The following is a 22931-nucleotide window of genomic DNA, read 5'->3' as shown; positions in this document are numbered from 1 at the left end:
CATTCTAATCACATTTGATCGTCTCTGCTGTGTAAATGTCAGTCCATTTCAAGCTGCTTCCCGGAAGCTGTGCCTGGATATACAATGTAGTACTAATAACAAGTACCATACTTAAGTGCAATTTTGAGGTACTAGTACTTTACTTGAGTATTTCTAATTTCTGCTTATAACTTTCATAGGTACATTTATTGTGAGAAAATTACTGTTAATACTAAAGTGCCTATAATGTGAGATACTTTAGGACTTTGTTGTAGTACTCTTCATGGGTGACTAACTTTTGATATTTTAACACAGTGTCTTTTTGATCATTTTTACTCAAGTATGACTTTTGTTTACATTTTACAAAACTGCGTACAAAACACATCTATGGCAGCAATCTATGCAGTAACACACAAAATATCTAATGTCGGCTCCCTGTTGAGAAAATAAACAACATTGGAATGCTCTCTCAGGCATTCATCACTGATTGAAACAAAACATACAATAGTCTCATATTATATAACACTGTGAATTTGTTGTGTGTTAAGCATATTTGTTATGTTGCTTTTTATACTTTTGCTTAAGCAGCATTGAGAATGCAGGACTTAAATATTCATGCATTGTTGTATTTCTATATTTTCACCGCTCACACACACAGTCCTGATGAGAGGCATGTTCAGGCAAGTGCAAACCAGTGTTGCTGTCTGTAGAAAAGATGTGTATATATAATGCAATTAATGATTGCTGTATTCAGTTTTACTTCTTAGTTGTAGAGCCCTGGTATTGTGCATTAGAAAAGTACCATTTCTTAGTTAATTTTAAGTAAAACCTACTATGATAACAATATGTTCCCAGACCAGACAATTTCCATTTCCTGTCTTTGTGCATTTATATTACTCCTGCATAAAGGAGTAGTTTGACATTTTGGGAAATTAAGCCAAAGTATCAGATGAGAAGGTTTTTGCCACTCTCATCTCAGTGTGGTCATTGTAAAGGTTTGATCAACAGCCAGTTAGCTTAGCTTAGCTTAGCCCGAAGTTTGGAAGCAAGTGGAAACTTCTAACCTTTCTTGATGAAGATAAAAAAAAAAAAAAAGTGCTTACCAATGCCAGTAAATGTTGCCATGAACATCTCACAACAAACACGCTGTGTCACTTGTTGGAACCAGTTCCTCCTAGACCAGTGACTTTCAGAAGTTTTCTCATTGTTGTGGGTTGGCAACCACTCCAAACTCCAGGTCAAGAAAAACCAATTTTTTTGTGAATCTCTACTTTTCCATTCATTATTATGCATTATCTGTCAATCCTGATGTACCTCTGTTGGTACCCCAATGCCGCCCAGTGACCTCATCAAACTGCAACCCCAATCTGGAGGATACGACCTCAATCAGGCTACCTAAAATCTTAATGTTTTTCAATAAACGGAAATCTGTGGCAACACTGATGGAGCTGGCTTAGTCTGAGTCCTTTCACTTTCACAGAAGGTGTGATGGCAAAAGTCCCTGTCCTCTTATGTAAGACTGAACAATCTTAATATTGGTGAGACACTTTTTCATTTTCTCCCTGTGCTTGTGTGTACCCCTACAGTACTGAAGCTCTTGAAGATGGCGGTTGGGATGAGAGCTTTGCTGGACACCGTTATGCAAGCCCTGCCTCAGGTACCCAGTCAAATCTGTTAAATAACATCCACCGAAGCCGATTAATTCTCTTTTCCTTCCTCCTCTGTATTTTTCTCCATGGATCTTTCACTTCCTAACACATCCCAAAGAAGCTGTCCCTAAAATTACCTCCCAGAGGCATTCCTTTTTCAGTATTTATTCTTCTGTTTCAGGGCGCTGTTGTTTCCCGTGAGCTTTTTGCCAGCTCTAGAGACCCTTATTTGCATAACCAGCTCCCTGCAGAGATTGGGAAATGAATGTAGCTTGAGGCTTTGTTTTGAACGATGGTGGGTGGATTTGAGGGTGGCGGAGTTGGTAAATTAGAACAACTTCAGCGGTGTTTGGACTGAGAAGAAAAATAACACTCCTGTGTTCGCAGAATTCTTTGTCACTACCTCTGACTGTCACTCAGCGAGAAACTGAGCGGTGTTCTATGCTAATTCCACCCAGAGCTTGTCAGAAATGTTCATAGTAAATAAATCCGATGATAAGGGTTGCGGGGTGTTGAGCAGTAGCAGGAGCAACAAACCCCTAAACTTTCCATTACTAAAGCCCTTCTCTGACTGTATTTGATGGTGCAATATGTGAACATTTTAGTTGACAGCATAAAATATATATATATATACATCAAGAGAAAGTGAAGAAATGATGACTTAAATGCCAACACTCCCTGAGCTAATTCGCAAATGACAGCTAAAGATAGCAGCAGTAAGCGGTTACTCAGGTGATGTACTGTCCCCCTTTTTTTTTTTTTTCCGAGTATGAATTTGACAGGTAAGTGCAAATTCTTGCATATTGTACCTTTAAAGCTGTTATTTCCTGTTATCTTTTTCAGATGTAGCACAAGAAATGCTTTGTAATGTTTGAAGCAATGCGTCCTTTTTTTAAGATAAGCTACAGGTAGACAGAAGCAGCTTCTCATTCAAGCTCATTTCAGGTTTGTCCGTTTTTATCAGTTGTAGGTAGCTACCCAGAGCTAATTAAGCTAAGCTGTAAAAATGCCTCCTCCTTCTCTGTCGACTTTTTCATATTTTCGGCTGACTTTTCCATCGGCTTTTCGGCTACATCTACCTATACAATAACATGCTGTAGCTAAATCCATGTGCCCCAGGGAAGAAGTCCATATTTAAACTACGCGTGCTAACATTTCAGAATCAAAATCAGTATACCTTTATTGTCCCACAAACGGGGTTACGTCTTACCTTAGAGCTGAAAATCATATTAACTACTATGACAAGTATTTAATACATCCTTACATCTTTTGTCTTGTTTTTCTGGTTCTGTAATGGAAAACAAGAAACCATCACAAAGCTCTATAGATGAGGAGTATCTCAGCCCGATGCTTCAACACACAGGGAAATCCAAAGCTCGACAGGACCATTGTGCCTTCCAGTCGCGAAGCTATGATTGGACACTTGCTGTCCGGGGTTGAGTTTAGTGAATGGCCGATTGCCATAGCTTACATTTCCTCCTGGCTGCTTCATCGCGCCCCTCTATTTGTTTTCTCAGTGGAATGAGATATTTGTTGTCCCTCGTTATTAGTATATTTTGCCAGGGATTTCTCTCCTCTAACTAATCCCTCTCTCTTCCTGTTTTCTCTCTACAGGTGGGGAATCTGGGTCTTCTCTTCATGCTCCTCTTCTTTATCTTTGCAGCGCTGGGAGTGGAGCTGTTTGGTGACTTGAGTAAGGGCACATGCACCGCGCATACAGGCAAACCAGACAAAGCCGAAACAAAGATCCACACATATACATACTACTCAGTCCATGCACAGGTGTTTACTGCTGCCCTATGTGGGTTCAGTCTATCTGGAGTTAATAGTTGTTTTAGAAATACCTTATTGATTTCTCTGACTGATGTCTAATTGATGCAAGTAGCTTTCAAGTAATACAGTAGTACAACAGTCATTATTTTGTTGCGAGCCAAGTCGTGACAACTGAAAAGCCACAGAAGCATCATCTTTTATCTTCCTGTCTCTCCCTGCCCCTCCTTATCTCCCCAGTTTGCGATGAGCTCCACCCATGTGAAGGTCTGGGGCGCTACGCTACTTTCAAAAACTTCGGGATGGCATTTCTGCTGCTCTTCAGAGTTTCCACTGGAGACAACTGGAATGGCATAATGAAGGTGAAATTATCACTAAAGGCAATCACACACATAATGCATCAGTGCACATGCATTCATCTGGAACACAAGAGGCAGATCTGTGTTGGTATGTCCTTTACATACATACCAACACATCAACTTACCCAGTTTCTGCACATGACTAAAAATACTTTGTCCTCAAGGCTCAGCAATACTTGGTAATAAATACTGGCCTTTGCTGCAGCTTGCAGCAGATGGTAAGTTGCCAGTTACCTTTAAATAACTTCTAATTGTCAAACTCTGATATGGTTGTTTGTCTTTCTTCTATGTTCTAATTCAAGCCACTTTCCCCACCAATCACATTTATGTCAGACAATTATGCAACACACTTAAGTTCAGTGACTTATTTTGCTTGATAGGTTGCAAAATAATCTACTGTGGCTAACAAGGAAGTCCGTACACATGATTATTAATAAGCACCTGTTAAAAGGAACACCATCTACATTGTTTAACATTGTTTTACCTCCTTCTCTGCCATGAAGGAAAACACAAATACAACGACTTAATTCAAGTTATTTATTGAACTACTGAGAGACACAGATGATGAATGAGGTTCACTAAACATAAATGAATGTACAAACGACTACAATGCATAACTGATGAGGCATGAATTAACTGGTAATTTAGTTATTTAACTATTGCAAAGAGAATGAATTCATCGATGAAGGAATTTTATCAAAAACTATACAAAAATGCAAAAAGGGGAACACTTGAAGTGAAACTCTCGCCAAAATGCAACCTAGGCTGTTTTGTGAATGTATATAAGTCAAACCTGTGTGTAAAAGCATAATTACTACAAAAGAGGCACTTTTAAGATGACCATATTTTCGTTTTCGGCTATTTTCAATGAGAGTGCGTGGGGCACTTTTACAATAGCATCAAAATCGCTATTTTTAAAACACTAAGAAGGCTCGACACAACATGAAACTTTGCTCATAGTAACACCAGGGTCTCCAGAGAACATTGTGTGTGTACACAGAGTTTGCTAAAAAGAAAGCTTTTGAACAGCTCATATTAGCAGTAGCTTCTTCCTCTAGCTGTCGTCATGGCAGCCCAGATGTACTCGGGGATCAACATGTCTGGGTAGAGTGTATGTGGTTCAGCTGAGCTATGTGTAGAGACCCTGGTCTTAATAAACATAACATCCTAACATCAATAAAAAAGCAAAAAAAATGATGTAAGAATTAACTCTGCATCAACTCACACAAACCACGCATTAAGATGGTTATTCCTACTTTTACGCGGTAACGGGTGGGCTGATAATGATGCACCCTGGAAGGTGCCCAGCATGGAGAGCAAAATCACCAAGAAATCTTCAGCAGCCATAGAGACAGCCAGATGATAACTGTACAGTAGGTTCAATTTCGCTTCTTCAGGATGATGAATCCAGGCTCAGTCAAGGCCTTTCAGAGTGCACAGAGGAAACACAGCATGTGTCCTCCAGTCTTGTTGCGTTCAGCGACAAGCTGCACAGTTGGGATGCACGGAGCCATAAAAATCTCAAAGTCTAAAAGTTAACTAATTATTGCTTTTAGGAGTCTATGCAGTCTTTTTTTCTCAATTCAGCGTTCATTCTGTTTTTTAATCAAAAGTGAAAAGGCCAGCTCTCATAATACCTGTCGGCTGTATTACCTAGGATGGGGACTTCTCCGCAGAGGAGTCACAAGGGTGATTTGCAGAAACCAAGAGTCAGTCAAAAGAAAAGAGGGAGAGCCAGCACCTGTGGTAAAGTTTTATAGTCTAGGGGTTTGTTTTGGAAGAAAGAGGATCCTTGCCACTCTTTTACTGATTACTAATTAATTTCTTTGTGCAGACAGAGAACTGGCCTCTACTGGAGGCAGGGTTTCATAATATCAAAACGATGGCATGTTCTGAAACACAAGATATATGCATTAACACATTTAAGTTGATAGTTCTAACATAGAGGGGTGGATGTATGTGGATGTAGTCTCTGTCTGGAGAGCAAACAAAGTTGTTTACTCACCCAAAGTCGGTGGGATGAGGCCAGACTTCTCAGGTCTGTTCCTTGTCTTTCTTGACATCCTTCCTCCTTAAGGACAGGGGTTACTGCATCTGTGCACACAAAGCCTTTTGATGAAAGCATCAAAATGTACAAATTTGTATATTCCTGTCATTGGTCCATTACAGCTAACTAGTTGAATGAAATTCAAGGTTTTCCAGAATCATCTCATATCAATGATCTCATTGGCTGTTAGCTCATACAGCTTTCATTAATGCTTTCATGTCTTGTTGTTATGCTTCGTTCAGGACACGTTAAGGGACTGCGCTCATGACACCAGCACCACCTGCTACAACACTGTGGTCTCTCCCATCTACTTCGTCTCCTTCGTTCTGACCGCTCAGTTCGTCCTGGTCAACGTTGTCATCGCCGTTCTGATGAAGCATCTGGAGGAGAGCAACAAGGAAGCCAAGGAGGAGGCGGAGCTGGAGGCGGAGTTGGAGCTGGAGAACAGGCTCCAAGCGGAAGAAATGGCAACGAGGTCACCCCAGCTCAACCCGATGACACCGGGCATGGACAGGTCAAGTTCTGGGGGTTCCCCCTGGAGGTCTACCGGAGGAGGGGACAGGGAGCAGGAAATGGATGGTCCTGTGGACTCACCCACTGCTGATATAACCAGAGACACTGTAAACATCAGAGCCGAGCCTGCTTCATGCCTGGACACCCCGCTGGAGGTGATAAATCTTTTTTTGTTTTGCTTGTCCATCATGTGTATATTATCAAGAATCTATTTTTTTGGTTGCGGTCTGAAGGCATTTTTAGCATGGTTCCCTCGTTAGCAGTGTTAGCAATACTCTGGTTTTGTGTGTGCATAAAGGGGGATTCTGGTATTTTTCAACCGGAGTCCTGTGTTCGAATATGCAAGGTAAGTAGTTCATCTGGGTTGTCAAAATCAGTTATATAACCAGCCATCCTGGAAATAAATTGTAGCTGAAGAATGTATTTCCTCTAGATAAACTTTAGACTCTTCATGTTTCCAGCATTGTCTTGCTGCAGCAACATGCCTCTCCTAAGATTTCACACTTAGACTTTTCCTTGATTGAGCCTTCTGTTTTGGTTAGAGAAATTATCTATTTATTTAAGGAAAAAGTTAAAACTATGTAGGAATGCTTTCCTTAATTTTGTCAGACAACCTCAGCGATCTATCGGGAATGTCTCCAAAACTTAGGGGTCATTTACACATCAAAATACTGTATGTCAACATTAGGTCCACATTTCAAAATACCTTTTCATTTGAACATCTCCCTTCATTGGATTTCACTGAAAAAACAGATCATTTGTAGATTCTAAATAAAGCTTGCTAAGCTTGAGCTTGTTTAGCTCTGAGAGATATTTGCAGAAACCCAGTGGCAAATGTGGGTGAATTTAGAGGTTCATTAATAATACAATCAATCCCACTGTGCCCAGTATATGTAAAGATAATATTCACATCATTGCACCCAAGTAAAGGTGAGACACGTTCAGGTAACTTGCATTCTCAGTGGCTAATGCTGCATCTTGGGCGACACGACAGATGCTCCAAAGTCACTTTCTGCTAGGGGGCTGGGCTGTGCGGTCAGTCAGATGACCCCCCCCCCCCGTCTCTGGTCATTAGACCTGACTCCGGTCCAAACTATCTGTTAACTCTCTGGGATGCTGAGCATGCTGAACTGGATCTGAAATAATGGACTTCTTGGAAGGAATGTCCCTTTACTGTCCCAGTGTACAAACTGTGATCTGTATGTAAACAAACTTATAGCGGATACAACCATACGGGGACATTCACTACACACTCTGGCATCATTTCAAATGTGAGTGGATACGTTTGTGTGTGATTAACGTGTTGCCTTTGGACGTTAGACAAGTGTGTGACAGTGAATGCATTGTTATGGTTTACGTCAAGTCAAATGTCTATACAGAAAATCTCCTGGATATTCAAATTCCTTACCATCTGCAACCCATCCTGACCTGACCAGTTTGTGTGCGTGCATGACTGTGTGCGTCTGTGTGTGTGTGTGTGTGTGTGTGTGTGTAGCTGGTCCCTGTAGAGCACATGCCAGTCACAGATAGGTCACAGTGCCATGGGAAAGCTGGACCACGGGGCCTTGTTGTTCACTTCGACAGCTATTTCCAGTCGGCAGGGAACTTTTTTGGGGATAGGAAGTAAAGGTCTCGCTGTCGTTATGTTTCCCTCTCTAAGATGTTATCCATCTTCCACTGCTGCTCTTTTAAAACGTGTTTGGTTCAACCGCAGTCTCTTTCTCTTTTCAGCCCTACTGCAGTGTTGTAGTGCCCCCCTGTGGGATTGAATGGCAGCACAAGACAGCCTGAAATGTTGTTTAGAGGGAGATTATGAACATTGCAGTGATCTGCATGAAAGCCTGCTAGTTATTTAGTAAAACACTTACAGTTTGAAAGACAATGTAGTTTTTCCTACTTGTATTTCCTTTGGCTTATTTTCTGTTTGTATATCTGTTTGTCTCCACCTGATTGGCTGTCTTTTTCTTCCCTTTCTGTCTTTGTGCTCCCATTCTTTTCTTCCGCATTTATTCCTGTGTGTCTGTCATTACTTTTGTCTTCCCTTCTCCCCCCGTCCTTGTATTTTTTCCCCCCCCAAAACGTCTGCCCCTTTCTTTCTCTCTTTTCTGTCTCACTCTGCATTATGGAAGTTCATCCAGCGGAGAGCGCAGCTTGACTCGGTCTCCCTGGTCATCCAGGGTTCAATGGAGGGGGAGCTGAGCTTGATGGACAACCTGTCCGGCTCTATCTGCCACTACTACGCGCTGCCCCCCAAGCCCCGCAAGCACAGCAGCGACAAGAAGGTCAATACCCACCAGAATGATGACTCACTTCCTCCATTTCACACATGTAGTGGTTCTTATTTCTCTCCAGTGTGTAGGGCTGCTCCAGTAACCTCGAGAAAATAAAAGTTGTGATGCAGTAGTTTCTGCTGTAGTTTGTGAGTATGGGAATCAAAATCCGGAAAGATTACAGATCTTGTTTTTCACACAAGGCAAAATACAATCATGTCCCTTGTTTGCAGTTTCAGTGTAGTTTGAAGCAAGGACATTCTTAAAGCAAGGGATGGTGCCTTAAAAAAAGGGTCAGTTCACCCAAATTAGAGAAAATCAATTTTTTCTCAGTGGTATCTAGGCATGCAAATCATTTTGCCCAAAACTTCTGATGTATCCATCTTTTGATAAATGAATGCTTCTAACCCCAATGCAACTGTGGGTTTTGTTATGCTTACAGCATTTAATAATGACGTGTCAAAAACGTTACAGCAACAGTCAGAAACAAGGTCCTGCAAGTTCAGGATAATCCACAGACCTCACTGGAACTACTTTCTGCCAAAGACATACTGTAGTCTGTATGAAAACTTTCCACACGCTGTGCTGTTGATCATTCGGATGATCAATGGGGACTCTAGAGAGAGATGTTTCTGTTTTATATTTCTTTTCCCAGCGCTGTGAGAAACACAATTCTGTTGACCTCCATCGATAAAAAAAAAAAAAAATTTAAAAAAAAGTTTTTTTTTAATTTCTCTGAGAAGCTGTTGTTGCTAGAATAATATAAGTGCCAGTAAACTTGAGATCCTGAATGGCGCATGCAGTATTTATGTGTTTTGATTGAGGTATCAGGTGAATTGGCTTGGATATTTATTTTTTGGGTTTACTGTGCATTTTGCACTGAAATGCTGACAATAACATTTCTCTTTTAATTATACCATTGACTGGTTTGTTTTTCTTGATTTAGATGTCACATCAAATTGGTCATATTAAAACAACCTTGGCAGGTTAGAACCCCCTCAAGGGTTGAAGATATAATATGTAACATTACATTTGCATTAAAATGTTAATATATAACCTATATAACTCAGCAAAAATATATTTTGTTGAGTTATATAAGCAACTCACTCTTTCCCAAAAGTATGCAACTTGGTTCAAACTCAGAGAAATACAATTTTACTCAAGGTAGTTGTGTGTTTTCTCGGTCCCCTGTTGCTATAACGAAACCACGAAACATCAGGTGATACGTCAGACAGAAGAAGGAAGTCAGCAAGATACCTCATCCCCGAACATTACTGCCTAAGTCACATCAGATAGATTTTTGTCTGATGTTTAAAAAAATGAAAACAACTCATGATCCCACGCTACCTCACAGCTACCTTAACAGCTTTGATTAAGAGATCCTTTGTGGCAGAAATTACCGCTGTCTAATCAGATGAGTCAAAGAGGTCAGTAGCAGAGTGATAAAACAAAACAAAATTCAGCATTTTTGATCAATAATTTCTTGAAATTATTCAGACTCCTAGACAAATTGCATTTGCAAGTATTTTAAGGAATTTGAGAGAACTGACCCTTTAGATAAGAGAGATTTCTCCCTATGGAATAATGGCGATGAGCTTGGACTCAGCAAGGAATTTTGATTGAAAACAGGTGGAGTTATCTCACCTTTGTTGGCACAATTTGCCACTTGTCTGAATAAGAATAGAGCTCCATGAATAAATACCAGACCAAATGACTTAAAGATGGATAACAATTGTAGAGTACAGGATCCCTGGCCTACAAAGTAAAAGTTAATTGGCAGGATTTGGTACAGTCGGTCTGTTTAAACTTCATTTCATAACATTTAAGAAAAAGCATGCTAGTGTGATGTTTTGAACATGTCTTATAGCCCTACAGCCATTCCCATTCTTTTGTACTGGCATTTCTCCACATTAAATATTTTTTCTGTTGCCTACCACAGTGCAGTGCGTCACATCCCACCCTCAGCTATGATCTCATCCCCCCGCTCACGTCTCCACTCACTTATATTCATTCATGCTTGGCAGGGTCTTGGTCTGGTTTAGCCTCATTGGCATGGTTTAGAGTTTAAAGTCTTTGCTCTGCGTCTGTGTTTACATGCAGCATGTTGTTATGTTCTTATGTGAATCCCTGCTTCGCCAAGCAAAGTAATTAACCCACCAGAGCAAAGGATCACATTTTTACACAGAAGTCTGCAGAGTAATAGCACAGTCAATAAGCTATGGATCACTGAGTCACTGAATAATGCATCTGGGTGTCTCTTTTCCTCATTTGAAGGCAAATCTGGACTGATTACATTAGCATCGCAAAAAAACCCATCTTCTAAAAGCTTTAAATGGGTGGGAGATGTCATTATTAGGCGCCACAGGCCACTACTCTGCTCCTGATACGGTGGCAGAAATGTTTTCCATGAGTTTCGGCCCCTGCCCCTGTCTGCACGGATGGCCCGTTTGCCTGTCAGAATGCATTTCTCCTGTTAAGGAAGTATGAGGCCAAATATACAGAAGCCAGCGATGCTCAAGGCTTCTTAACACTTCAGGGGTGAAAACTCTGCAGAGCTGCTGGATTCAGTGATGTGCATTAACTCAGAGCTCCATCCTGGATTCAGCAAATTTAGCTGTGTAGGCACTTAGAGGCGTTAAAATTTAGCCTCCGCCATTCCAGCACATACAATATAAATGAATCCCCACCTGCCTGCTCGTCCATTTCTGTGACATTGAACAGTTTGTCTGTTCAGTATCATCAGACTGTATGTTTTAGTGTGTCTGTGTGTGCGTGCGTGTGTGTGTGGACCCTGATGTATTGTTGCTGTTGGCAACCCAATAATTCAGTAATAGCAATACGGTCTAAAGGTGAGGAAAAAAAAACCTTATGTGATTTCCAGCCTTTAAACGTTGCTTTGTCTCTCTGTCTTTTGTGTTGCCGTGCCACATGCTTCCAGTTTTTAGTGTTGTTTCAATCATGTAATTTCCTGCCAGTGGCAGGTGTTTTCTGTGTATAGCTTCCTTCAGTTTTGTGTGTTGCACGGAGCGTGCGTTTGTTTTCTCTGCTCACCAGCCGTTGTCTCTTCCTGCCTAGATCCCTCTAGCGGAGATGGAAGCTCTGTCTCTGGCCTCTGAGAAATCCTGGTCCCTAGCTCTGACAGACGACTCGGCCCCCGACGATATTAACCCCCTCTTTCTAACCAGTCTGGAATGCAATGTACTGACAGTTCCTCTCATTCTCCCTCTCCATACTTCTTCCTTCTCTTCTCGTTTGCAGTATCTTGTAGTGTTTCCTCTCCCAGGCCACTTTCAACGTCTCTTGTCCTCCCACTACTGTCACACACTTGCTTGTAAGAGTCTTACTGGCAGAGGGAAACCAACTGGATTAGCTAAACAGCTAGTTTGGATAAGCCCTAGCACAACTAAGAACATTTAAAGCAGCTATAATTTTTTTATAATCCACCAGTATGTGGATCCACCAGTCTGCTTGTATGTGAAAGGTATCTCGTATAAAAAAAAAAGCCCAGAGAGCAGAATCCCCAACCTTGCTGTTTTCCACATATTTTGAGCTTTCCAAAGATTTATAAAGTTTTCAGCTGTTCGCTTTGGTTTTCTGTTTGAAATCACTCACATCACTCTGATAGTTGTTTCCTGCCATAGTCAGCAGATGACGGAAATGGCGGAGCTAACAATCAGCTGTTGAATATAATGGGAACAGCCCCTGAACAGGGACAGAAATTGTTTTTAGTCAGTAAAGGAGGCCAAGGCCAATACACTGTATTGGGATCGGGTGTATTGAATACACCGTTGGCCCTACCATCAGTGTCCCAATTGTTGTTGGGATTACAGGGAGTATGTGAGGTGCTTCATGGCGCACAACACAACATTTTTCAGAGGCACACTTCAGACCAGGGGTTATGTGAACTCTGTCATGTTATGGTCCTTGTTTAAAAAAACATGCATAAAACAATCACTATTAGTTTGATGATGTCTCTCTAGCTAACTAGCTGGCTATCTAGCATCACGTTGTTAATGCTGATCTATGTGTGACAGACCCATTTAGACACATTTCAACATTGCTTACCCCATCGATGGCACACAACAACAGAAATTTAACTCTGATTAAGTCCAGCAGTGAAATTTGTGCACTTGGGACTGCTCCACTAATCAGTGCAGACTGGCAGGATAGTTTATAAAGCACAAGCAATGGCCAGTTAGTATAGCAGTGTTCTTTTTCATTTAATGACAAGATTGAAACTGTGACGTTGTGAGCAAATTGCAAGCATCCATGCTTTTATATCTCCATGGCATACCAAGAATACCACAGTATTGAAAATTACCACAGCTCAAGACAGCATATTAGAAACATCCAGTCGCCACTGACAAAAACTGTGAGGGTTTTAAGAAGTCATCTTACATCATTAAAGGGAATATCACCCACCATTCTTTCTAACGGTTGTGAGAGGAGAGGGTGGCACTCAAAAACGAGCGTCAGGGGTGAAATTTGGAAATGGGATTTAGCCTAAAACTGAGCCAATCAAATGTCTTAGTGATTCCTCCACTGGGGAGCAGTTAGAAATTCACACATTCTAAACTGTTCTATAACTGCCTCACACAACAGCTACACAAATATGTTAACACTTTATTATACAGGTCCAGTAGTTCCCTAAAATGTCTTATATGTAACTACATATTTGTAGGAAAGTTTCTGGAAACAACTGTCTAATTTGTAACAACACATACAGGCAGGGGAGATACCTAATTAAGTGAATCACTTGTAAAAAAAAAAAAAGAAAAGAAAAGAAAATGGCTATACTTTACAGCAGATCAGCTGAAGATGGAAAATTGATTTTTCTAAAAGTAAGCATACAATTCAACCTGTACAGAGACTTGTTTGCCCAGTAAGAAGTGAGGAATTGATTACTATTTAGTTGGGATTAAAAGCTGCTAAACACAACTGACTGAACTTAAATAACTTAATCACAGCTCTGTCTCTATTTTCTTTTTGAATTAGTTCAAAGTTACATAATTCTTTCCAGGAAACTTTTCAAGAAATTACCAGGAAATTACAGATAAGTAAGAAATAAAGAAATAAAGTGTTACCCAATATACCTGTAGCGATATACAAGTATTCATCCTGAATGTGTGTCTCATTGGCTGGCAGTTGGGTCTTAAAATCATATATCAAAAATACTTCAGCCGTAATTGAGGATCTACAGTCAAACCACCATTATGAATGATTTCTTGAGCACACACACACTATTGCAACAATCTTCAATGTATGCCCCATGTAAAACAAATCGAGCCAACTGCATTAAGTGGTCATGATATGAGCACAATGATGCACTCTGAAAGTACTGATTCAGAAAATAATGGACTTGCTGGAAGGAACACCAAATCATAGCGTTCTTTGTCACCACCTCAGCCATTATGTTCTCTTAGCAGGACACTTCATCATGCATCGAGGCTTATGTAGGCATCCTTTCCACAATTAATCTGTACATCCCCCAATGATACATGCTGTCGCAGGGGACTCTGCCATTGAGGGGAAGGACATCTTCTCCTCTAAATTGAAAATGAATTGAATGTCATGTGGTTGTCAGGGTATAATTAACAACCAGTTTGGCTCATTAATGATCACAATGCTTCCCTGTAGTCGCATGTCTTGCTCAGAGAGGGTCACTGTAACCTTGGCCCATGCTGCACACCCAGGCCAACAATGCAGTGAGATTGATTTATACACCATCGATCTTAGAAACAGGGAAGCCTGGCCAACACATGACAAGAAAGCTCTGTTAATTGGATTGTGCTGGGACAAATCCAAACTAAAGAAGGGGGGGGTGGTGAGTAAAAAGGTAGTGCAGAACAAGAAGCGTTGAAAGACCCTGGTGAATCTAACCATGTGCCCCCAACTTTCTCTTTTCTTTCTCATTCCACCTTTTCAGCCTAATGTGTGTTACTCTCCAGTCCAGTCCAGTCCAGTAGACTAGTGCGCCTCCTTACCTGCCAGTTTGCAGTTTTTTCTCCTTCGTCTCTGCACTCAGCTCTTATTCTCTCTATCCTCTCTCTGTCCTTTTCCCTCCTTTTTTCCTCAGTTTTACGTGTTTTTCCTATGTGCTTTACATGTGAGTCCACGTCTTTTCTCAAAGTCCTTTCCTATCAGTCTTCTTCTGTGTTTGTACTGTCTTCTGTCCTCTACCGTTGTTGTAGTATTTTTTAATCCTGTCTGAGTTGTCGTGTGTGTGCTACTGGGTTGTAAAGTGTGCCAGAGCTCCAGTAGCTCTTTGATGAATGTGAACTGTTAACGGGTCAGGCTGCAGGACACTGCCCCAGCTGACACACAATCACGGAGCAGGCTAATGTGAACATACACAACTGCATGGGTAAATGTAGACACAAGTGTCTTACACTTGAAAAGACAAGAAACTGCTTGGAAATTTCACCCTAGCACGGTCTTGTTTCTGTGATCTGTGGCAGCTCTGTGCCATGCAAAGATCCTGTTTGTTTTCTGTGTATGCTGACGACTACTGCCTCTTTGTTCACATTGTGTCTTAAAAGATATCAACTGTGAATGCATTTGAAAGAGTGTGAAAGTGGTTGAGTTTAAAGACCAGCCCCAGTCCTTCCAAGTCCAGAGGGACCCTGACTCTCTTCTCCCTCTCCCTAGCCTGAGCAGCTTGATCCTGGGGAGCCACTGGAGGGCAACCTACTGAGCGTACGGAAGCCTGTGGTGGGACGCACACACTCCCTGCCCAACGACAGCTACATGTTCCTCCCCCCCTTTGGCCAGGCAGCTCCAGCACAGCTTCTAGCACAGACACAGGGGCCCCAGCACATACTGGGCACCCACAGGGCCCAATCAGGTAATGCAGGACATGCCATTTCCTTTCAGACAGATATCACACGAGAGAAATGTGAGGCCTTGATTACAAGCATAATGCGAGGTGACTGCCAAATCACTCTCTGTGCTTGGCTGTGTGCAGGCTCCAGTGGCTCGGTGCGTTCACAACCGGAGGAGTTCTCGCAGCAGCTGACCGTTCCGACAGACCTCTTCAGACCCATCAGCCCCCACAGCCACTCAGACTCAGAGAGTATACCACGACTACCGCCTCCAAGACGCACACACACACTCAGCCGTACGCTCCGCAGACAGGTAACTAAATCACACTGTTAAAGACTTTTACTTTCATGGTCTTTATATGTTCTTCTGTTGGTATTTGTACTGTATGTGAGGAAAGCTGTGTTTAATGTCAATACCAAATACTATAGAGGCTGATTTTACTGATTAAGGAACTTTCAAGTAGATACAAGAGGCTGATCTCTGAGGCAGCTGCTTGAGTGTGAAAATAAAAACCTATGCTCATAATTACAGCAATTATGGCTGCTGCTTGGGGAAAAAAAAGCTATTGGGAAAAAAAGAAAAAGAAATTGGGATAATAATGTTGGAAACCCATAATTTATATTATGACATTTCATTATCACATTAAAATTGTAAGCCATTAAAAATCTGAGTTTGAATCTCTCCCCCAAAACGACATAGTGTCCTTTTAAATATGAATAACTCATAATTCAGCCAATCAAAACAATCACCACTATGGTTTTACCAATAAAATGACTTCTGAGTCACATTACTGGATGTGTGTTGATGCAGCAGTTGATTTTCTCCAGAAAGCATGGCCAAAGAGCTCAGAGATCAAAAACAAACTACTGGCATAAGAGAAGCAAGTATGTCTGTGAGTAATGACTTATAAAGGCAACAGCTGATGTGATATCATAAGACTATATTCTTATACGATATGACTGGCTAAATAATACTTTTTCTTAAAATAGTTAAAAAGTTAATTATTGAAATCTGTGATTTTTTTCCCCCAACTGTGGCCCTAGACCCTGTCCCACAGAAATAATGGTTTACTGCTTTCTTAAATCTCTCTCCTCATTTCACTTTCTAAACTATTTCACTTTTCCTCCTTCTTCCTTTTTCCCTTTTTCCTCCTTATATTTTTTCCCGTTGCTACCTTATCTGTTGTCTCATTCCCCATATAAATTGTATCTGTTATTCGCTGATCTCAGCTCAGTTGGGCCCAAAAGCCACCTGACCCTGAGCTACTTCTCAAACACAGATACTCCTGTTTCTGAAACAGCAACAAACAGCCGATTCTAGCTACCAATGGGCCTTTCAGAAACACTGGACGCCATATTCATCTTTAAAGAGACAGACTGACTAACACACTCACAGGCTTCCCTCCTCCTTTCCCTTTGTCACTCACATAATTTCGGTCAACTGCTAAACATCAGCCACAAAGCATCTGACACTCTCTAAACAGGTAGCTTGGCCTGTAGGAAACTGTAATACTTCTACATTCTTATATAAGCGGCAGGAGCTAGGTGTAACATTGTATCAGTGGACTATTTGGTAGCTGAGTTACAGAATGTATTCAAGCCAGACAAACGTGTTATTTTGGCTGTGAAATGAATCCACAATGCAGTGCACTTACTACACTACAAACTTGACAACTCAGGGGATTGCTACAGCACAAGTGCTGTCCATATGCATTTGGCCATTTTGTACACACAGTACCGCAGTGATAGAGCACTTGTGATTTTTTTATTGAAAAGCTTAGAACTTGAAACGTTCATAGTTGTTGAGTACAGTAGTTATTGTGCTCAATCTGATTTTGCTTCAGAAAGTCTGACAGGGTGATCATTTTCTAGTATTGTTATAGTACGCACTCATATTATTTGTGACTCAGTGTTTTATTGCTGTGGCTGGTGATTGGCCTGGCCTGGTTGTGATATCTTTGACCACTAGGTGTCTCTGTGGTCATGTAGTTCAAACTCATGCAAGGAAACCCATGACTCCAAACTCAAAATGCTTTATCCTAAAACTCATGCAAGCCTTGTTTTCTCATCTCTATAGATTCAGCATATTCTCATTGAACTGATTCAACACAATTATATTCAAATACTATTCATCTGTGGTCTATGAGGAAAAAGTCACACGTTCATGAGGACATGTTATGAATTTAAGCATCCATTGTGCTTACTAACCCTTCCTCCTTCTTTCCTACAGTAGCAACATATTATGTTTACCCTCTGACTATTGGCCTCACACCCTGTAGATGGTTTTATTCAGGGGTAAGGATGATGGCATGGAAACACTGGTCGGAATTCAGTTGTAAATTAACCGAAAAGCGTGTTGCCGATGGTTTACAAGGTTTTGTGTGAATGGTCAAAGGTCAAAGGTCAGTTTGTCTGGCTCAGAGTTCACTGTGTCAGCCAGCACTCAATCCGCAGCACTCAGTCTTTCTGTCCAACTTTGAAAAACTGGCATTCACGGGACACATGAGAAGAGCAATGAATATGATTGATATGATGATGATGACAACATGATTTACAGTAAAATGCCACGTGTCTAAATACATTAGTTACCAACAACGTGAATGATTCTCAAAGGTGATGTAATTTTGGTCACATTAATAATCAACGTATACCATAAAATATACCTTGAAAATTGTCTAAAAAAATCTTTATCATCATGCTGAGAGTTTTAGAGTTTGGGAATTATTTGACATAGAGATACATCCTGTGAGTCACTGAGACACATCATCAGTAATGTTTCCTGAGATCATCCAATGATTCGGGTCATTCAACATTATATACCCCTTGGCTTATATCCCAGCAGTACTGGCCCATAGGTCACTCCTCCTGATACAAAGCTATCTTGAGGCTCTCTCTGTGGCCTCTATGGACTTAATGGCCGTCACTTTTGAAGCCCCAGTGATGCCAAGCAAAGTGTTGATCTTTTGGCATAGTGGTGGCTAGCAAAGATTCTAATGCTCCTCTCAAGTATTCTCAGAAGTGACTCTGAGCCTGAAGTTCCCATAGTGGATCGGGATAGTGTTATACTAGGTTAGCCTCAAACAGCTTGTTAGAGTTTGAGCTGTGTGCATTGGTGAGGTCAAGCCATGGCAGGACTAGGTCTCTTTTCCCTTTGCAAACCTCCCTGATTAGCTAGATGACAACTCTATTGTGTTCTAGGCATCCTGGAATTCCAGGGTTGCCACCTCTCTGAGACAAGGTGTCAATTTGGCAGTTCTAAGTTCGTATCCTTCTGTATAGACACTAGTTCTTGTCTAGTCACTTGTTCTGAACTACTCCAACATGGAAGAGTTCTCCTCCTTAAATATCTAGATGCCCCCTGCCCACCTCCACTGGTCTGCAACACTTTAACCATGCCAAATCAATGTCCCACTCTTTGCAACTCACCAGGGATGTGGCTTTTAAGCTGCTGTTAATTAGTTTAGTCCTGGTTCTTGGTCTTTCTCTTGGGGGATTCAGGTTGGGTGGCAAAGGGAGTTTCCAGCCGTGGTTGCTGTCTTTCCGAACTATCGGCAGTTTCTCCAACTTTCAATGATTTGTTTTGGCATGACTCTTAACTAATCACAATAAGGATTTCAATCTGCCATTGTAATGCAGTGTAACCTCTCTGTTTCCATGTCATACTTCATGAAAGGCATCATAAGTTTAAATTGGAATTGCAACATTCTAAGATGACCAGTACAGAGACTTTGGGAATATGCTGGCCATACTGTGAACTTTGACCCAGACTACTGCTTCTCATCCTCATTGAGTCACACTAACTAGTCTCCCCCTCTCACCCCCCCTTCCATCCATCCCATTTTTTTTACCTCCATCTCTTCACCCCTCTCTCCTAAATATATCCCTCTCCCAACTCCATGCCCCGTCTTTCAGGTTGCAGTGTCTACTGACTCTCAGGAGGCTCTGTGTTCAGACGGAGGGGAGAGCAATGAAGGACTTGTGAATGTGGTGTCTCTGAGCCTCCCTCCATCCCCTTCCACCTCCTCCCCCACCCAGTCCCCCTCACCCTGCTCCCATCATCATCAGCAACCTGCTCTCTGCCTGGTCCCCCCCACACCAGGTGCTTCTCCCAAACCCTCGCGTCCCAGCAGCGTGCACACCCAGCTCCATGACCAGCAATTCCTCACCTCCTCCTCCTCCCCTACCTCTTCCTCCTCCTCCTCCTCCTCCTCCTCCTCCTCATTGCCTCCTCCGCCCTTACCAGCCAGGCCGCACCCACAGGAGGAAGCCTCAGAGGATCAGGAAGTATCCCTCATTATCCACGCAGGGTTGACTTGCAGTGATGACTTCATGACAGAGGACAGTGGTGCTGGCAGTAACAGCCGCTACGCAGGACAACAGGAGAGCCAGAGTCCATGTTTGAGGCAGCTGAAGAGATTCCACAGTGCTGACACGCAAAGCCAGAGCATCCTCCTGCCCCGCCCCCGTCCTTACTCCTGGCTAGATGACCCACGACGCCACTCTGTAGAGGTATGCTCCTCCGCGGAGTCCAGCCCCCAGCGCAGCACAGCCTCCACCTCCTCCGGCTTTGTGTCACGAGCCAACAGCTTACAGATCCACAGCCAGACCCCTACTCAGAGCTTGCTACCCTCACCCAGACGCAAGAAGAAGATGAGCCCACCCTGCATCTCTGTGGACCCCCCTGACGGACTGGAGCCTCAGTCTGGCCTCTACCCAGGCCTGGGTGGACTTGGGGGCATGGGGTTGGGCGGGTTAGGGATGCCCCCTCCTTTGCCCAGTCGGGACACCTGTCTGAGGAGGAGGGCGCCCTCAAGTGACTCCAAGGACTCCTTTGACCTGGGAGTTGGAGAGGGTTCAGGACAGGAAGGAGGCTCGTCAAACCCCAACACCAACCCCAAGCTATTGACTCTTCCCAGTTTCTCCTTTGAGAAGACAAGCTCTGAGCACTGAACACTGAAACTCCAACACACAGATACACACATGCACACAGCCGGACGAACCCTCCACACACACAAATACACGATGCACTCTGTGTATCTGTGATGGTGATAGTTCTAGTAATAATGCTGTAGAGAGTAATAATGGTAAAACTACGACAAACAGTGAAAACATCCTTGGTTTCATAAGGAGTGCAGTACTGTAGTAGTGTGACCATCCCTTGTCTTTGTATTGTTACTGCCAAAACAACCAGAGAAGAAGAGAACAATGGAACAACAACACAAACATGACTGTTTCTCTTCTGCTATGCCTGCATGCCACTGGCTGCAGCATGACCCCATAACCTCTGGAGTGACATCAGTACCTGGGATTTGGCGGCCCCTGTGGTTGCTATATGAACTGCCTGGTGTCACACAGGGTGGGCTTTGCCCGGTCAGTGGAGGTACAAAGCAATATGAACGTTTTAGAGACACTATTTTCTTAAATTATTGGGCCATAGTGTTTGTACAGGATGTTGTTTTTTAATTTCATTTTAATTGTTATTTTCATGTCTTTTTGTGATTTTCTTTTTTTTTTTTGTCAAAATGGTTTGTCTTTGTCTCTTTTTTTCACTGTAGGATATTTCTAGCTTTCTTGGTTTACTGAGGAAAGTGAACGTTTTTCAAAGTGCTGAAAACCATGTATTTGTAGGAATAATATATAAATATATATATAAAAAAAAACAAGTCATTAAACTGAGCTTGGATTTTTAAGCACACGCATTAGACAATGGTGGTTTGTTGGATTGTCGGGGGACACATAAGGGTGCAGTTTCAGTATTTTATTGATTGGTTGATTCTTGTGAGTGCCTACAGCCCTTAAAGTCCGTGGAGAAAAACAGTTTCTAATTGATTAAACTGTTGTTGTTGTTTTTTTTTTTACCAGATAATCCAGCGTTTAATGATTAGGGTTGTGTATGTTTGTAGAAGATTTATATCCCTCTGGACAACAGATTGATGACCATTCCTCACATTTGATCTCTGATAGAAGAACGGACTGTTACTGCAGAAACATGACTCTTAGATCACACAAACAGAAACAAAATACTAATTCTGACCACATGAGACAGAACTGGCATCTCAGGTGAGTAAAATGTCTGGTTTTCAGTTTAAGAACGGCTCACCATCAATACAACAAATGTGGCTACACAATCTACATTCTGATCATACATATGAGCAACATATATCAACTGAGATCAAATCTTACTTGATTAATGAGTTAAAGCGTAGCTACAGAAGCACCTACTCGTTGGTATGACAGAGATACCGTACCACAAAGAGACAACATAAACTGTAAGCCATCGACCTGGGTTACTTTTTTTGTTTTCTACGACAGGTTGAAGTTGAAGACTCAGTTATTAGCTCAAAGCAATCTCAACTGCAATCCTCCTGCTCAACATGGCCCTAGTGAGTCTTACCTCAGTTATATTAATATGTTAATCTTACATAAAGCTCTTGCATTTCTAGGGGAAGCTGTGTGGGGTCTGGTAAATTGCTGCAAATGTCACTTGAGTGGGCATCAGTTGAAACTACAAGTTTGAAAATGAAGGAATTCTCCTGCTGTGGCGTTACAAAGAAGTGAGCCTACCACACCTCTGTCACTGCTCCTCATCTCAGCTTCAGGCTTCAGACTACACAGGCCACAACAAGTCACCTGAATCTCCAATACAACTGTTGATCATCAAGTTGCATTGTGGGTGATGTAGGTTATGACAAGGAAGAAAACAAACAAAAAAAACGTTAATAGATCAGGTTCTGCTGTGTTAATTGTTATCCTTTTGAAAATAAAAGAATGTCCTATGGTGTTATTGGAGTGTGATGATAAATCTTGATCACATATGATACAAGATGCAAGATCAGCAGATTAAATCTAACACTTAACTATTGGTCAAACCTACACCTTAGGTAACTTCATATCATGCATACATTTGGTTTAAGAATTAGTTTGGCATAACTCAAAAAAAAAAAAAAATCCTTAAATGGAAATAATGGTTATAATTGGTTATCACTTTTTATTCACAAACTCACTTTTTTCCATAAAAAGTTAGGAAAAACGTTTTTAAAAGTTGTTTGTCGACTTTTTATGGACAACTGTAATAGTTTACTTTCAGAAATCTTCAACTGTTCAAGTACATGAAAACTAAAACTTTTCTTCACACATAATTGAGCAGCAGGAGCACTCAGATTGGCTGGATTCATGCATATTGTCCAAAGGTTTACAATGTGAGAAAATAATAATATTAAAGTGAACGATAAATAATACATCATCTATCTTATACGCACAGTCAAATGTCATGGAAACAGAATGATGTGCTAATTGAGGTCACATAAGGTCATCAGACCATTTTGATTTCTCTCTTTGCACTGGGACACGAGCTGACCTGCTGTAAAACTTGAAGCTGAAAGTTAACACTTGGAGACCAAATGGTTAAAAAGCAAACAGCTGGAGAACTGCAGAGGGAATCTGTTGGATCTACTCTGACATGACCTCATTGGAAAACAGACTGCTAGATTACTGAAATAAAGTGGGAATGGAACAGCTGGAAA

General features: G+C 41.7%; 1 protein-coding gene across 6 annotated transcripts in view; it reads left to right on the top strand.

Moving 5' to 3' along the window:
* The window catches only part of cacna1g (calcium channel, voltage-dependent, T type, alpha 1G subunit), a 274185-nt gene extending 252341 nt beyond the window's left edge, over positions 1-21844 (top strand). For 5 of the 6 annotated variants that reach the window (XM_037081174.1, XM_037081179.1, XM_037081177.1 and 2 more), the window contains 9 exons: positions 1566-1636; positions 3243-3321; positions 3639-3760; positions 6047-6472; positions 8447-8599; positions 11663-11785; positions 15236-15431; positions 15552-15721; positions 19321-21844. In XM_037081174.1, the coding sequence (XP_036937069.1) occupies positions 1566-1636; positions 3243-3321; positions 3639-3760; positions 6047-6472; positions 8447-8599; positions 11663-11785; positions 15236-15431; positions 15552-15721; positions 19321-20358 (2378 nt within the window). In that variant the 3' untranslated portion in view covers positions 20359-21844. The remainder of the gene's footprint in view (positions 1-1565; positions 1637-3242; positions 3322-3638; positions 3761-6046; positions 6473-8446; positions 8600-11662; positions 11786-15235; positions 15432-15551; positions 15722-19320) is intronic. The other variant, XM_037081175.1, reaches the window with a different exon arrangement.
* Positions 21845-22931: the final 1087 nt, after the last annotated feature.

Source organism: Acanthopagrus latus, chromosome 20, assembly GCF_904848185.1.
Source record: "Acanthopagrus latus isolate v.2019 chromosome 20, fAcaLat1.1, whole genome shotgun sequence".
Taxonomy (NCBI): domain Eukaryota; kingdom Metazoa; phylum Chordata; class Actinopteri; order Spariformes; family Sparidae; genus Acanthopagrus; species Acanthopagrus latus.
This window is presented reverse-complemented; position numbering and strand designations above follow the sequence as displayed.